Source organism: Pholis gunnellus, assembly GCF_910591455.1.
Source record: "Pholis gunnellus genome assembly, chromosome: 13".
NCBI classification, from domain to species: domain Eukaryota; kingdom Metazoa; phylum Chordata; class Actinopteri; order Perciformes; family Pholidae; genus Pholis; species Pholis gunnellus.
This window is the reverse complement of record NC_136540.1, coordinates 3598428-3614330: the sequence shown is the minus strand read 5'-3', so window position 1 is coordinate 3614330 and position 15903 is coordinate 3598428. Positions and strand designations below refer to the sequence as shown.

The 15903-nt window shown below is 45.0% G+C and overlaps 1 protein-coding gene across 1 annotated transcript in view; it reads right to left on the bottom strand.

The window, feature by feature from the left end:
* Positions 1 to 15903, bottom strand: part of LOC306705260 (polypeptide N-acetylgalactosaminyltransferase 10-like) — a 66461-nt gene that overhangs the window by 29264 nt on the left and 21294 nt on the right. Inside the window, exons 2-4 of the mRNA XM_079171966.1 lie at positions 14637 to 14739; positions 13412 to 13550; positions 8202 to 8368 (exon numbers count right to left, since the gene is read on the bottom strand). Of these exons, the coding sequence (XP_079028092.1) occupies positions 8202 to 8368; positions 13412 to 13550; positions 14637 to 14739 (409 nt within the window). The remainder of the gene's footprint in view (positions 1 to 8201; positions 8369 to 13411; positions 13551 to 14636; positions 14740 to 15903) is intronic.

Sequence of the window (15903 nt, the reverse complement as noted above, 5' to 3'; positions counted from 1 at the left end):
AGAAGAAAGAAAGTAAAATGTGACGGGAACAAAAAAACGCCCCAAAACATAACCACAACATCAGATATACATATTATTTTTCCTGTATTGATATAGTGTTTGAGAAACAGTTGCTTTGCTTTTCATATTATTAATAGCAAAGGCCTAGTGACACCAGGAAATGGGGCAGCAACCCCCCCCCAATAAATTCACACAGTTTAAGCAAAAGGTGCATTTGTGACACAACATCCAGTGTCAAAGCAGCGTCTAAGAGCCGAGCCTCTTTAGTGGAGCTTAACCAGCTGGTTCAATGAGAGTCGACGGTGCTGCAAAGCTAAGCTGTTTTGGAAAATGTCAGTACTGTCAGCATAGCTTGCTATTGGTCAAAGGCACAAATTCATGTGTCAAAGTTGAACTTGATGTAACCCCCCCCCCCGAGCAAATCCATCAACAAATGGATTTCCCTGCAAAACCTCCAGTGAGACAACTTTCAAACCCTGAAGCGGTCATTTGATATTCAGAACGTTGGTGTCCAGTGATGCCATTATGACTTCATGGGGTTTTATCAGCACAGATGACTGGGAGTACATTTACTAAAGCAGTGGATTGAGTCAAGCATTTACATGACGTCCCTGATGGGGGGGGGGGGGTTATAAAAGAGGACTGAAGCATCAAAAGGAGGGCGTTTGTTTTCATCATCATGACAGCCATTTGGCCAGATTTAAATGTTTCACCTGCTGCCAAGAGAATGGCAGTCCGGCTCTCACGCTGACTCAGCCCGCAGCACAAGTCAGCTAATCTGGTTACGGTGTTATTTGCCCCTCACTGCAACTCCTCAAAACGTAGAGGTTGTGTCTCAGAGATAAAGATTCAGAAAGCCACCAATACGTGTGGTGATTAATTACCTCTCCATTAGCTCTCTCACTCATTCCATTGTGAAATTGCCTTTTACATTTGTGTCTATTTCAGGTCGCCGTTAGATCTCTGAGCTGTCGACCTTATTTGCTGAGTCATACCTTACTTAATTCCCCTTTAAAGCATCCAGCTCACCCCCCCCCCCCCCCCCCCCCCCCTCCTCTGAAAATGTTGTTTCATGTGTCTTGATTGCTTCATTTCTCACTCTGTGACTACACGCGTATCGCTCGTGCCCATTCATCACCTGCCTCCCGCACCGAACTGCACTTTCATTTTCCCCCGATAAGCGCCATTAAAAACGTGTCATATCGTCTCAAACTGCGCGCTGCAAATTGGCAACCAAGTACACAGAACTAATTACTTGTTGAAAACACAAACAAGAAATGGAATTCAATCACGAGACACAAACATTTGAAAAAAATCACAAAATAAAAATCGATATCTTGTTTTAATCCTTCACTTCTCCCGTGTTGATATTGCTCTCCTGTTAACATTCGGGGCTTCCCAGTTTCTACAGCCGTCTATTTGATCCCATCAGGCACTGGACAGTGAGTGAATAATTGGCCGATCAATCGGGAGTCCGTGACAGGTTTCCATGGTGGGGGGGGGCTCAGGGGTCCTGCTGAGAGGGGACGGTCTCTGTCACAGACCACAGTAAACCATGATGGATACATCTGGGCTCTCACTGTCCCCGCTTTAATGAAACTCTGCTGTGAAGACGTCGAGGCCCAATAACATGCCAGAGATGAGATATGAAAGAAGGAAAATATGAAAAGCTGTTCTTCTGGCTGACAAAATATGTTTTGTTGTGGTTTCTTAGCAAAAAAAACGTGAATGATATAAATGTCTAATGTGACGAGTTAAAGACAACGATAACTACGAGATGACGATGCAATCCAATCGCACAGAAACCCTCAATGAATGAGTCAAACTGTCAAACAGGCACACAAACACACCAAACGTGGTTCTTACAGATGCACTTTGGTTTGACAGCAGCTGGCAGACTGCACACCGATAGACGGAGTCAGGAAACGTTGCTCTGCGGCCTACATGTCACAGACGGACAGCATGTTGTTGGTGGCATTGAAGAGTAAGAACCACGCCGGTATCTAACCGAACCCGGCGGACATCTGTGGGAACGTTTGCGGTGCTGTTTAATGTGCTGCAGCTGAGCAGCTAATTACCTATGTAGCCCGCGATACGACGTTTAGCGTGACCGTCTGTTCCGACCGTGGTGCTTTATGCAGAATGGGACCGGCCCTCGCGGTATTTTGTCAAATCAAAACTAGGTGGTACCAATATGATACCGAAAAAACAAAAGAATAGGTTTTGGTTTGGGATTTCTTTTGTCATGCTATTTACAGAGCAGCTATGTAGCTACAGCAGACAAAAAAAACAATAAAACAATTTAATTTTAGTTGGACTTTAAAGAGACTCTTTTACTGCCTTCTGTGGCTGGAAACGAGGCTGATGAGAGCGGCGAGCATGAACCAAAAAGCAGTGAAGTTGTAGAAATGAAACTTTCAGCTGAGATGCTAAACTGAGGGGAGCTGCATCTCTGCGGGTTCCTGAGCCCAATCTCTCACGTCACACTTTACATTTCAGCCATTGTCAAAACACAAACATTGAGATTGCCGCTTTAGGGAAGTAAAGAAGCTATTTCATGGTGTATTAAATAATTTAGCACACTTACAATTTGGTAGTTTATTTTTAATCTATAACAAAATGTATTGTTGAAAATGGTTGAGCTCCCAGCATCCTCTTCTCCGAGTGTGATATAGATTTAGGTCGGGATAAAAAAGCTTGAGAAATTCTCTGTTTGTGATTTTCACACGTTATCGTCCACCAGGCGTGTGCGCTATACTCCACTTAGCGATCAGCCTCATGCGCGCCATGACAGCTCGGGCTGATGGTGCTTCCTTTCATCCAGAGAAGAAAAGATTCATTTTGGACCACAAGCAACATATCTGAGCAGCACAAATCACAGAGACAGCAGGGATTTTGTTTTCCTCTCCTCCGGTCCGAGCCCTCACTCGAGACCCAGCAGGTGCCGCGGCTATCGAGGCTACCGTGGGAGGGAAGATTGGTCCCTCTGCCTTTCCTATGATGGATTTCTGTCTTTATGATTGTTGAATGTCAGTGGGAATAGAAGAAAAGAAAAGAAACAACACTTGCTCTTTGATTGAGGGACTAACACAGAAACCTGACATTTACTGTTGTCAACAATCTTCCACTGGGTAAAGTTTCCAGAGTCAATAGCAGCAGCGATTAGCGCCGAAGCTAACGGATCTTCCAGAGTCCGATTTAAAAAGATGTTTTTTTGATCTGATGCCTGGAAGAGATGGATATCACACTCACATATAACATGTACGGCAGCCTAAGTGGGACAATATAAGCATGGCAAATATTATCAAAGGACTTTATCCGGTCACATGTCACATATTGGTATTAACGGGTTAGCTGACAAGTAACACAAAGTAGCGGAGAAGAAATGAAGAAAATGATTTTAAATTTTTTGGTAAAGCAAACAAATCCGGGTCAAGAGAGGAAGTTAACACGCTGCCGTTGCTACATGGAATCAATCCGACTTTGATTCACCGCCGTTAAATCTTTGTGTTTGAATTCATAATTGGCATGATGACGATGAGCCGCTAGAGGCTGAAGGTGTCGTCCTGTGAGGAGCTGCTCATCTTTGGCCTTAATGACGTTGCGTCTTTATTTCTGGCAATTTAGCATTTACAGAAGAGCTTCGTAGTTTAACAGTTTAGTTTTGGTTAGTGATGAAAAAGAGATGGAGCCACGCAGAGTTAAAGTATTTTGGGGGAGAAAATACTGTCCGACATACTGTTATCAGGTCTTTGAGGAGCTGGTTTCAAGAAAAAGGGAAAGACAGAAGAGAAAACGATAACGGACATTAAATAAAAAAGGTAAAAGAAACAAGCAACAACATTTTGCATTGAGTAGATGTCAAGATGGCAGCCGTGAGAAAGAAGTGGAAGAGACACATCCAAACAGGAAATCAAGGAAAACAGACAGTAGGTGAAGAGAAGATAAACGAGAAGAGAAGTCAAATATAAAGAAACACAAAAAAGATCGAGAACACTATTAAAACACAATGGATGCACACACACACACACACACACACACACACACATGTAGGAAAAGAGAAGCACAAACAAGAGACATCAAGAGATGAAACAGCGTAGACGTCAAGAAATAGACTCACGATAAAGAGACATCAAGAAAAGGCAAAAAGGGGGACGAGAAGAAACAAAGAAGAGATTAGAGACGTGAAGGAAACAAAGAGGAGGAGAGGAGGAAAGGAAAGAGACATTAAGGACGACGGGGCGAGGAGATAAAGACAGCAGGTCTCAGTGTTTGCATGTCTTCTGTGAGTCAGTGTTCCGCCTGAACGAACTCGACAATACAGGAGGCGAGCGTGGGCGAGAGAGCGGGAGCGAGGAGGAGGAGGAGGATGACCACGGAGGGCGACGAAGGATGGAGATCAGTTTACATTAACAAGGGGATACTTATTGAAAAAAAACAGATGAATACGGATGTAAATATTGCTAGTTGTTGTTGTTGCAGCTCGTATTCGCACGCACACTCACACCCGTGGGTGGAACAGGAAATCACAACATCATCGCTCACAGGTGAGAGATTCTTATTTTGCCGTTGAACAGCTTGTGCAGAGAAGTGTGTGGATGTGCAATATGACAGATTGTATCATTTGGCAAATGCAAATATTGTGCCGTACCAAATTACCATATTTAAGTTTCAATTTACGTGAGGTTGTGCCTTGTTCCAGGTTACTGTTGGCCAACACGAGTTCTTAAACATCGTGTAAAGAAGAAGCAGTGGTTCTCTAATAGGAACGGGGTTCTAGGAAGAAACCGGGACACATTCAAACACTCATTTCCTAGATTTTGCCAGCAAACTCTTTAATTTGTGGGCGTTGACGTCCCCCCCTTGAACACGTCCTGCTCATAACCACACAGCTATGTGATGTAAGATCGCAGAATAAACAACAAAAGATATCTTCACCGAGTGTTAACAGTCAAAGTAGAAACTGTGGGAGCACGAGAAGAGCTCAACTTGGCATCTTCAGCTCCGGCGACTGACAGGGAAGGAGGGCACAGCGGCACGTCGGGCTCGTCAATCCAAACGGTAAAACATAATTAAGCACAGTGGTTCTTTGTCTCTGGAGTCGAGGATGGAAGTATTCATGGAGTGAGCCATTTCGCAGTAAACCGAGGGGGCGGCGGGTAAAGACAAAGGTGTTGAGCTGAAGCGCAGGCGAGCACTTCACCGGTCCTGGAAACGAGGAGTTTAGGGCTCTCCCATCGTTTTGGTCTCAGTCGACTACGATCTCTTTAGTCAGTCAGTCCTCGTTCACTGTATTTTATTTCATGCTAAATGACTTATTTACAGAACGTATCTTCTGGTAAAACCATAATTCAAAGTGGTGCTTTTGTGTGATTCTGTCTGTTGAATCGTACGAGTGTTTCCTTTGGATGAGGACGGCCGTAGTGTCGTAAGAGGAGGCGGTAGAAAATAAAGATGAAATAAAGAATAAACATGACAATTAACGTCTTTGCTGTTATTTGATAACCGGTTTAGAAATTAGTATTGAAGTAAAAACTGACTTCAGTCAAGTAGATTTCTGATCGCTGTTGCATTTTCAGTCCCTCAAACTGTAAAGAACAAATGCTGATTTCTAGACTTGTAATATTCTGCATGAGCGCTGAAGCCTCAATGAGGCTCAGCGGCGTTGTTATTGTATTCATTTAACTACAGCGTAGACACTGATAGTATTCAAAAAGCACACTTGACAGCATATCTATTTACCTACAGTACATGTGTAGAGACCTATTAATAACGTTACTCGTACGCTTTATGGAGGGAAAGTTATATTCACAAGCTATGCATCAGTGACGATCGTTAATGCACAACCTGCTGAACAGAAAGTCATTTCTCACATTCAATCCACTTCTTTAGAACTTCTGAAGAGACCTTTTTTTTCATTCCAAGGCTGGATCAAGCAGCATCGAGCGCCGCCAGCAAGCTGTCAGAAGCAGAACTTTTGGAACGGCGTATACGTACTGGAGTCTGTGAAGTGAAAAAGATTTAGAGAAAGCCCGGCACAGCGAGGAGTAAACAAATATAGAGACTCCCGATGAAAGCCATCTGACCCCCGCCTTGAATCTGATGATCCTCGACGCACCGCGAAGCCCCGACTGACACCATCAGAGCTCCTCGCGGCTCAAACTCTTGCTCTTCTGTGCTTCTCAGACTCTCTCTGTTTACCTAAAAGCACAGCGCCGCTTTACCGCGGGTTCACACCTACGATCAGAACCGCGGTGAAGGTGAAACAGCTTGAAATCCGCCCGAGACTTCCCAGAACCCAACGAGGAAAAGTTTCCTGCTTCATTAAAAAACACAAAGTTCACTTCAGGAAAAGCATCGCCAAAGCAAAGAAATATGAATCATCAGTTACTCTTTCAGTCAGATTGGAATAGTTTTAATAATTATGATTTGAAAGAGGAGAGAAGAGGCTGTTCCTGCTACGAGTATATAATTACACCACGCAGAGACCGGCTGCTAATTAGCACCTCAGAAAATAAAACTGCACAAAAAAAAAGAAGCATCTCATCAATTGTTTATCTTCTTCGTGTCGGCTGTGAGGTATCAAAACAAAACCACATCAATGAATAAATCAGAGCATCAGCATCACCGCGGGGCAGCAGAGAGAAACGGTGACGTAGCGGCTTCCACGTCTTCTCCTGGTGTTCAGATGGTATATAATGCGGCAATGAGGCAATAAAGCGTGAACTCTTTTCAACTGAACACCGTCCAACCAGTGGAAGCGGTTTATTTAATCCATCCATTTTCATCCGCTTATAATAAATCTGTTGCCCACAGCTGCTTTCCACTGTACGCCAGCTTCTCCTTCTACTTCATTAAGCCACCTGAAGGCCAGTCTGAAGGCGGCGGGGTGCAGATATATTGATGAATCTGCAGCCTCCCATTAGAGAGGAGCCACACGCCGGAGCGCAGCGATGCAAATGACAACCGGGCTGCCAGGAAGTAACCACGCACATCATCTCTGCACCAATCAGGCGGCTCGGCCACCTACGGAGGACGTGGGATTACAGAAGCTCAGTGATCCTGTGCATCACAGCCTGTTTATACAATCTCCTTTGTTTTTCTTTTTTAGTTCATGTTTTATTCTCAAACTCTGCTGTTTGAGGAGATGATGAGACCCTTCGCAACATGAGATACTACAGCGTTACGCCCGACCTCAGCAGATTTTCACCTCTAAATGTCAGTTGAAATTATTCCTCCACTCCCTCTTTTTTTCCTCTCTCTCCGTCTTCACATATCTTTAGTGGAATATTTAATATCTATGGAAATGATGCGTCACACAGTGGCTATATGAGCCGGGGCGTAATGATGAATATCTTGTTCCATCCTCCGCTCGGACCCCGCCGATAATATTGCACTTGTCCCCCCGATTTATTATGCAAGGGTTCAAAGCTGCGCATTAACTCCGGAGTTGGAACTGATTAAAGCGCACGTGTGAGCACACCGGAGGGGTCACGAGCAGCCCTCATCATCATCATCATCACCACCGCGGGTTCAGAGGTCGCCGCGGACTTTAGCCCCCAAACACGAGCGCTCGCGTAGGCTGCGAGGAAGCTCGAGGGGGTCGCATTGAAAACTAATCTACAGTCTCACGACGCAAAGAAATGATCAACATCCTTCCATCCATTTATTTGGAAGTATCAGTGGTTAATACCAAACTCCCATCAAATCTGAAGTTATAGGCTAAATAAAGAGTAGAGCGGTGAGCTCAGCAATGCTAGCTGCTCTCTGGTGTTGTTAATAAATAACCGACTGGGCCGATTAGGCGCATTCCTGCAACACTGGCTCACAACTGCGTGCGTGTGTGTGTGTGTGTGTGTGTGTGTCTGTTTGTCTCTCTTCCCTCCTCTGTCTGCTTATGATGTACAAAAGGAAGCAAATCTTGTGATCACATCTGGGCCTCGGCAGAAGCTGGCTAATGCTTTTTGCTTTTGAACAGCTCATTATTTGTGCAACAGTCACCGTCAACGCTTGCAAACAAATGACTCAGTGGTTTGTGTGTGTGTGTGTGTGTGTGTGTGTGTGTGTGTGTGTGTGCATGGAAGAAGACGGAGGAAGACAGGGGAAGAAAATACCACTTAAAGTCTCTCTCAAGCCCGTACCGACTACAGCTGTTCTCGAATATCTGAGTGTGTGTGTGTGTGTGTGTGTTTCCTCTGTACCTTTGTCGCTGAAGTCGTCGACCAGGATGATCTCGGCGAGGAGCTGTGGGGGGGAGCGGTTGAGCACGCTGTGAACGGTCCTCAGCAGCGACGACCAGCCCTCGTTGTGGAACGGGATGATGACGCTGGTGTTGGGCAGCTTCTCCTCGTACAGCTTCAGTTTACAGCTGCAGGGACACACGAGAGCACGCGAAGACATGAGACATGAGACGCAGAGCTCATCATGGCTACATAACAACATCAGGAGTTTCACAGATCTGGTTAGGTTGACCATTGGTGCTTTCACAAGATGTAATCCTCAGTAATATAGATATAATGGCTAAGAGGGGAAAAGTTAAAGAAAAGCTTGAACAGTCATTAGTCATAACATGATATATAGTCTTGTACCATGCATCGATATGATATAGATGTATTGCATCATGCATCGATATGATATAGATGTATTGCATCATGCATCGATATGATATAGATGCATTGCATGATGCATCGATATGATATAGATGCATTGCATCATGCATCGATATGATATAGATGCATCGATATGATATAGATGTATTGCATCATGCATCGATATGATATAGATGCATTGCATCATGCATCGATATGATATAGATGCATTGCATCATGCATCGATATGATATAGATGCATTGCATCATGCATCGATATGATATAGATGTATTGCATCATGCATCGATATGATATAGATGTATTCTCCTACAGAATTGAATAACAGATCATCATTTTCAAGTATGAGCACAGGCGCTAAACACCACATGCTCACGAATAGGATGCCAACATGCTTAAGGTCAAATGCTAACAGGTGCTAGCATCATGTTAGCATGGGAAACTCCTCATTTGTTTTCGTTCTAAACTGTTTAACTTGAATATTCCATTCCAATTGGTGGATCCTCTCTCTTCACGACATTTCAGTTCTGCAGTCGAGACCGCTGCCTTCATAAAACCTTTTGGAAATTAAAGGGAGATTTGGATGCACACAAAAACAACAACAGCCAATGAGAGGCCAGTCAGTGTGTTTGACTCCATCTCTTAAGCCTAAATGAGAAACGTTTACTTTAACCGTTGGCCACAGCGCACCCATAAGAGTTTCACCAGATCATTTTGTGCGATTCATTAAAACTTCCAAATGCTAATTGACGGCGATGGAAGGAACTCTTGTGGAAGCAGAGACGCTGCTGCCCTTTATTCCAGCACACCGCGGAGCTCTCAGCCAGCCTGAACAATGTGCTGCTCTTCTAATAAGACGTAATGAAGCAAACCACCTGCTGCTGCTGGTTCTCTCTCTCTCTCTCTCTCTCATCTGTAGAGACATTAATTATCTCAGTCTGGCTGCCTGAAACCCCTCTCCCTAGTCTCTCTCTCTCTCCCTCTCTTTGTGTCTCTCTGTCCGTCTCTCCGCCGCGTCATTCACTCAGTGATTGAGAGTGAAATGAATGAATGAATGGATGCCGCTGGGAGGTCTGAGCCCACTGACGACTGATGTGACACCCGCTTGTCAGACACCCGCCACTCTGCTGTCACTTTGAACGATCAAGCGGACACACCTGCTCCCCCCCCCCCACAGCCCCCATCACCCACAGCCCCCCGTCTGTCCGGTCTGAGGCGTGTAGGAGCTCGGAGGTCCTCTGGATTTCAGTGTTCAGACACAACATTCTTTTGTCTGTGGAGTCAGACTTTGACCTTCGTTGGTCGGGGGCATTATTGAGCCAAGAGCTGGTTTTCAATTGAGAACAATTGCTCGCACAGGAGTCGGCTTATTGAGGACTATTATTATAGATTGTCCTTGTTCCTAGCCGTTGTTTCTAATCCTGTTTAAGAGATCTGTTTAAGAGATCACAAAGCAATACTGTCATTGTGTCTACTAACTGCTAATAATTGTGGCAACAGCAGCTGTAGCTTTAGTCTAGTTGTCTTTTCTTTCTACATTATTTGGTAATATTAATGCGTTTCACTTTCAGCACATTCAAAACGTTCTGTTCTGTTTGTGCAACCACAAACTGAACACCAGCACCGCTGCTCCACATCGATCTGTTCTTACATACAGTAGCTCAATTTGTATGAAAAGCAGCCCATGCAGGCTGATTTCAAGCTTTGTGTGGATATTTCTCTCGTCTTTGCTCCTCTGGGTTCTCCGACGTTAGCGGCGAGAGGAAAAGAGGCGATAAATGCACTAATAACTTTAATTCATTCTCCGAATCTCGAAGTAATAACGAGTACGCTGCTGACCAGAAGGCACGGGAATCACAAAGTCTCCTTTTTATTGCACACTGGCTCCACAGCCGCATTGCTGCCGCTCCACCTCGGAGCTCATGAGATAAACAGCTGCGAGAATGTGCAAATAGTTTGTTGCCATGTATTAATAATTCTTAAAAATAAAAAAAGAGCTGCAGCTTGTGCTGTGTGAGGATGCTGGGGCGACTTGCAGGAGGGAAAAAAACGTGTTTGATGGCCGACGCCTCGTACAGGTCGCGGGATGCAGGAGGTTTAAAAATACGAAGGGAGAAATGCGAGAGAACATGAAATCTTCGTCCCGGTGAGACCTCGGGAGAGAAAACATTTAAAAACTGCTTCCTACATGAAAGCGACGGCGGGGGTCAGAAGAAGGTACAGGGAAGAGCGCCGGAGGCGGATCTGTGACGAATGGGTTCAGCAGGTCGGAATCTGTTTAGCGGACGATATTTATAGTGTTGCGGGTGTGTTTATTTTCAGTATTTTGTTCTTTAATGAGTCAGAGGAGCGCTGGAAGAAACACAGCAGTGTGTACTGTAGCCACGGGTCCGTACGGCTCATCACGTCTCCACAGCCTGTTCTTCAACACTGGATTACTGTTTACTGCTGAGATTAATGAAAAGCTCACCAAGTCTCCAGTCACACAGCAATTTAGTAAATGAAAACATCACATAAAAAGTCTGTAAAGTAATTTAAAGAGACCATGTGCGCAGGTACCTTCATGTAGAAACTTAAATGTAACGGTAAACAGAGAGCTGAGCCTGAGGTTTACATGCATTACAGCTGAAAAAAACAATGCAATTATTAGCATTGATCTAAACGTGAGGCTTCGGCCAACAAGATGTCGGTCATTACTTTCATCCAGATAGAGGACATGTGGCCATTGTAACCTTAGTGATTAAGACTCCCCGCTCTGGAGGAACAACATTAAATGGTCAACAAACACTGGTTAGACTTCTATGGAATGCGCTCTAACTGACTGCAGACGATGATTCCCAAAGTCTCTGGTCAGCTTCCTCACCTTCCCTCTAGCGCCGCGATCAGATCAAAACGTCCACCTCTACGTAAAGAAACGTCAAAATGTAAATCGGCGGTTCTCCATTACATTCACTTGTACGATGAACTGGAGCACAGTGAATATTGCGTTAGCTGCCGGTCCTCGCTGGACCGACGTGGTACAACGAGACTTTCTGCTTGCATCATCGTCACTATTCCTCCTGAGGAACCGCTCCGTGAAAACATCTCCCTCGGGCTGCAGAACACACATCTATCAGCTCTTCACACCTTGGCGCACAGAGGGGGGGACATCAGTGACGCTGATAATTGCTGTCAAGAACACGGTTTAAAAAGTACATGGGTGTTGCGTGCTGTGTAATCAGCCTCTGTCGGCGGAGAGAGCTGCACGTCTCCTGTGAGTAGACCGGGCAGCTCGTTAATTGGAACCGTTGTTCCGAACAGTGCTTGTTGTAATGAGTTGGGACAGATCCAGCGTGGAAAAATTAAAGGTGTAAACAATGCTATGAGTGGGCTGTGGTGTTGCCCTGGTGGTCACTCAAGAAGACACAATCTGTGTTTTACAGGTCAATTCATTATTCGCCTCTCATTTGTCGTATTTGGTGCTTTTAATGCCTGGAAGGCAGCCATATGAAGGCATAAATAGTCATGTTTTGCTTGCAAGCCGTGCTGTATTTAGTCCTCTCAAAGCGCTTTGCCCCAGATGTCAACATTCACCGACACACGTTCATACGGCGCACTGGCGTTCAGAGGCTGCCACGCAAGGTGCCAACCTGCCCATCGGGATCTAATCTAAATACTCGTACAGAACAGCGGCTCTTCTGATTAGTGGGCGACCTGCTCCACCTGCCGAGCCCCTGAGTTCTTGTCTCACAGCAGTCGGGTCCATTTCATGTCCACGTTTACAGCTTTGAAGACAATTCTAAAAGGCACTTTGCACTTCACAAAAGAGGTCCTTTAGCCTACTCAAACTGTGACATAATAAAATAAATGCATGTAGTCGAGCCCACATTTCAGCTCTCTCTCTCAAAAATCATCAGAAAACTCAAAACTGTTTCCACTATTTGACTTCCTGTCTAGAAACTGATTTCCCCGGCCAGTCCTGCAATCAGGCCGGCCTCTCGTTCAATAGTCAACCTTATTTTTGGGGAACAACAACCATCTGTCACAAAGTGCCGGGACTCTGCAGGTTTTCAATCCAACCAAAGGCTGCAGCAGGTGATTCATTTTTTTTCTTCCTCTCAGGTTGATGGAGTGCCAATCTGTGAAAGAACCCGCCGCGGTGTTTGGCTGGAATGAAAAGCTGCAGTTCTCTCGGCCCTCTGCGGCCCGGTTCCTGCCCCCCTATTCAGATGAAACTGCTCATACAGAACTCAGAAGATGTATTTCTTTGTAGACGAAATGGCAGTTGTGCCTGAGGTTACTGGAACACTTTGCTGGAAATTCTAAAAAAGGAAGTGCTATTTCTGTTTGGTCGCCGTTGCACAGTCCATAAAAAATGACTGATGTGGCAGATTGACGTGGGATGACAATCGCCAACATGGTTCAGTTGGATATGCACAGAAAGAGATAAATCTCGAGCCTCTGTTTTTTGGCTGCAGGAACTTTCCCCAGAGACTAGGAAGCCTTTGAGGAACTCATTGCATTTCGACCTCAGGGACCAGGGTCTGAACTAAGTTCTGGGGACATTTCACGCCTTACAACGTGCATCAGTAAATACTATGAAGCAGTAAACGCCGTCGCAGTGAGACAAAACCTTCGGTTCAATTGAAGACGTTGTAAACATATGAAGGTCTTTGAAGTGTCCAAAGCTCTGTTCTTCAAACTGTCCACACCTACATGTAAATCTTGACACTTTGTCCCTCGCTCTCTCTCTCCACCGTCTCCCTCCCTAAACAAACACACACCCACACACACACACAAACACACACACACACACACGACTCACTTCGGATGGCGGATGTCCGACAGGGAGCGGTTGAGGGAGATCCGGTCGCTGACGTAAATGTTGAAGCCGTTCTCTCTGTAGGCCTGGTCCACCCGGTCAGCGTCCGTCAGCGGGAACGCTTTCCCTTGTTCGCCGTTACCTGAATCACACACACACACACACACACACACAGATTTCACTATGAAGAAGAAGTACACCATCACACTGTATCTCCTCTGCAGATATACTGTACAGCAGTCATCAAAAGTCTACACACCCTTCAGAACTTTATCTAACTTTAATCGTTTGGAGGCAAAAAGGAAACAAATCCATTAGATTCCCACTGTCATTAGGAAGAGAAGAAGAAGAAGAAGAAGAAGAAGAAGAAGACGACATTTTGGCTCTTGAGGGTGAACACAGATCAAAGCCTCAACAAAAATCCCATCATGTGGAGAACGGACCGTCAAGGTTTCCCATGTTACTCCTGCAGGAGGAGGACGCATCTCAAACCTTTCTGAAGGCCAATATAAATGGAATATACGGTCAATTTTTACCGTTGAAATAAAGAAAAAGTGACATGTCATATTAAAAAATGAGCTGAAAATGCATAGAACAAAAATAAAAAGGTGTGTAAAGAACACAACACAATGTCAGGTTGTAGGTCAAAGCTGCAGTAAAAATGTAACAATATGAAACATTTGTGAAACAAACCCGCTGATGAAACAAGATGAAATAAAAGTCTAATGGCTGAACTGCTTGAGAAAGTTTTTATATATATTAGTTCATCTTGTTTCATCTATTGAAGGAGAATCAGGGGTCTGCGCTGGACACAGAACAAACTCTCATTATCATTCACAGACGCACGGCTTTCATTATGAAATCTACTTCCACTCCTAAAAAGGTAACAAGTGTGGGAAATAACTTTTGAGGGATTAAACCCATTCACACTCATTCACAACCGTTTGTAGAGAGGCTGATTTCCCCGAGCAGAGAATAAAACTGAGTTGGTGATGATTGCAGCAGATATAAACTGTATTTGTGACAGCCGAAACGCACTCAGAGCGGAGATTTACGCCGCCGCTGCAGAGCCGGAGAGCAATAAGACCCCGGGAAGGGAAGAGAACGTAAATGCCTGAATCTTTCTTCGGGTTTATGGGATTTTGCATAACTGTGAAGCTTGTGTGCATTATGATTATGTATGTATATGCTTTGACAGAGGAGGGACTACGAGGCGGTATTGACCTACCGGATCGGGAGGCGTCTCGTTTGATCGTTTCATAGTCGTGCCAGTCTTTCCTCCGCACGCCGGCGCGTCCCGCCGGAGCGTCCTTCCCCAGCCGGTTGACCCCCTGTGGACACACACACAAGCACGTTTAAAAGGACGATAAATACCAGGTGTTTGTTGCAGTCAATCAAATATGCATGTACATTTCTGCACCGTCCAAAAAACCTCATCGATGTTTAAGGTACAACAAGGCTTTTGCATTTTGAAAAGACTTTGCTGGTGCTTTTGTGGAAGTCTACCGCGAGAAACGTCTAAATCCTGAGAAAATCAAATCACAACAATGAGCAGAGTCTGTGTATTGTGACTCAAATCTCAAAACTCCTAAATGTCACAGTGTCTACTGTATAAATGCACAACATGAAAGGACACAATATAAAAAAAAGAACTGATGAAATGCGATCGACAGAAGATTGTGATTCACTATCGAAGGCAAGCTTTCAGGTTTCAGGTTCATTCCATAAAGTCTAGCATCCTATCCTTCAATCAGAGGGTTGGCGGTTCGATCCCCGGCTCTGCTAGTCCATGTGTCCTTGGGCAAGACACGTAACCCCAAGATGCTGAATGGTATGAATGTTAGGTAGTCCTGATGAGTGAATGATATCATGTCGTGTGGAAGTGCTTTGAGTGGTCAAACGAGTAGAAAAGCTGAACAAGTACGGTCCATTTTACCTTTACATTTTGGAAATAATTATTATTATTAACCTGGAAATCCAGTAAAAACGGTCAACGATGTCGAGTATATTAGATGTTGTCTTCGCTAGAGATGAGCTCCTGAATGCAGCACTGTGTTGCAGCTGCATCTCAAGTACCAGATGTGTGAGACTTCCCCACCATCTCAAACACTCAACGTGTCGGGAAACAGAGAAACGGTCAGCAGTGATGTAAAATAACACACAACCTGCAAAGCCACCGCCGTGCACCTTAAAGAACCGCTCCCACTGTTACACAACAGCGCAGCACACACACAATACGTTTTTCTTCTTCCAGCTACTCCGTCAGCATCAGTGTCAGCCCAGAGAGTCCTCCACGAGCATCAGGCTCTCACTATCCAACAGCGCCGTGCTGAGAGTTTATCCACAGAAAGTGTGCTCTTCTATTTCATGCTTGACGAGCCTGTGAGGAGAATATCAATGGTGTGACGCACGGCTCCGCGGAGGCCTTATGTACACAAGCACACACACACACACACACACACACACACACACACCGACAGATGCGCTGCGGCTCA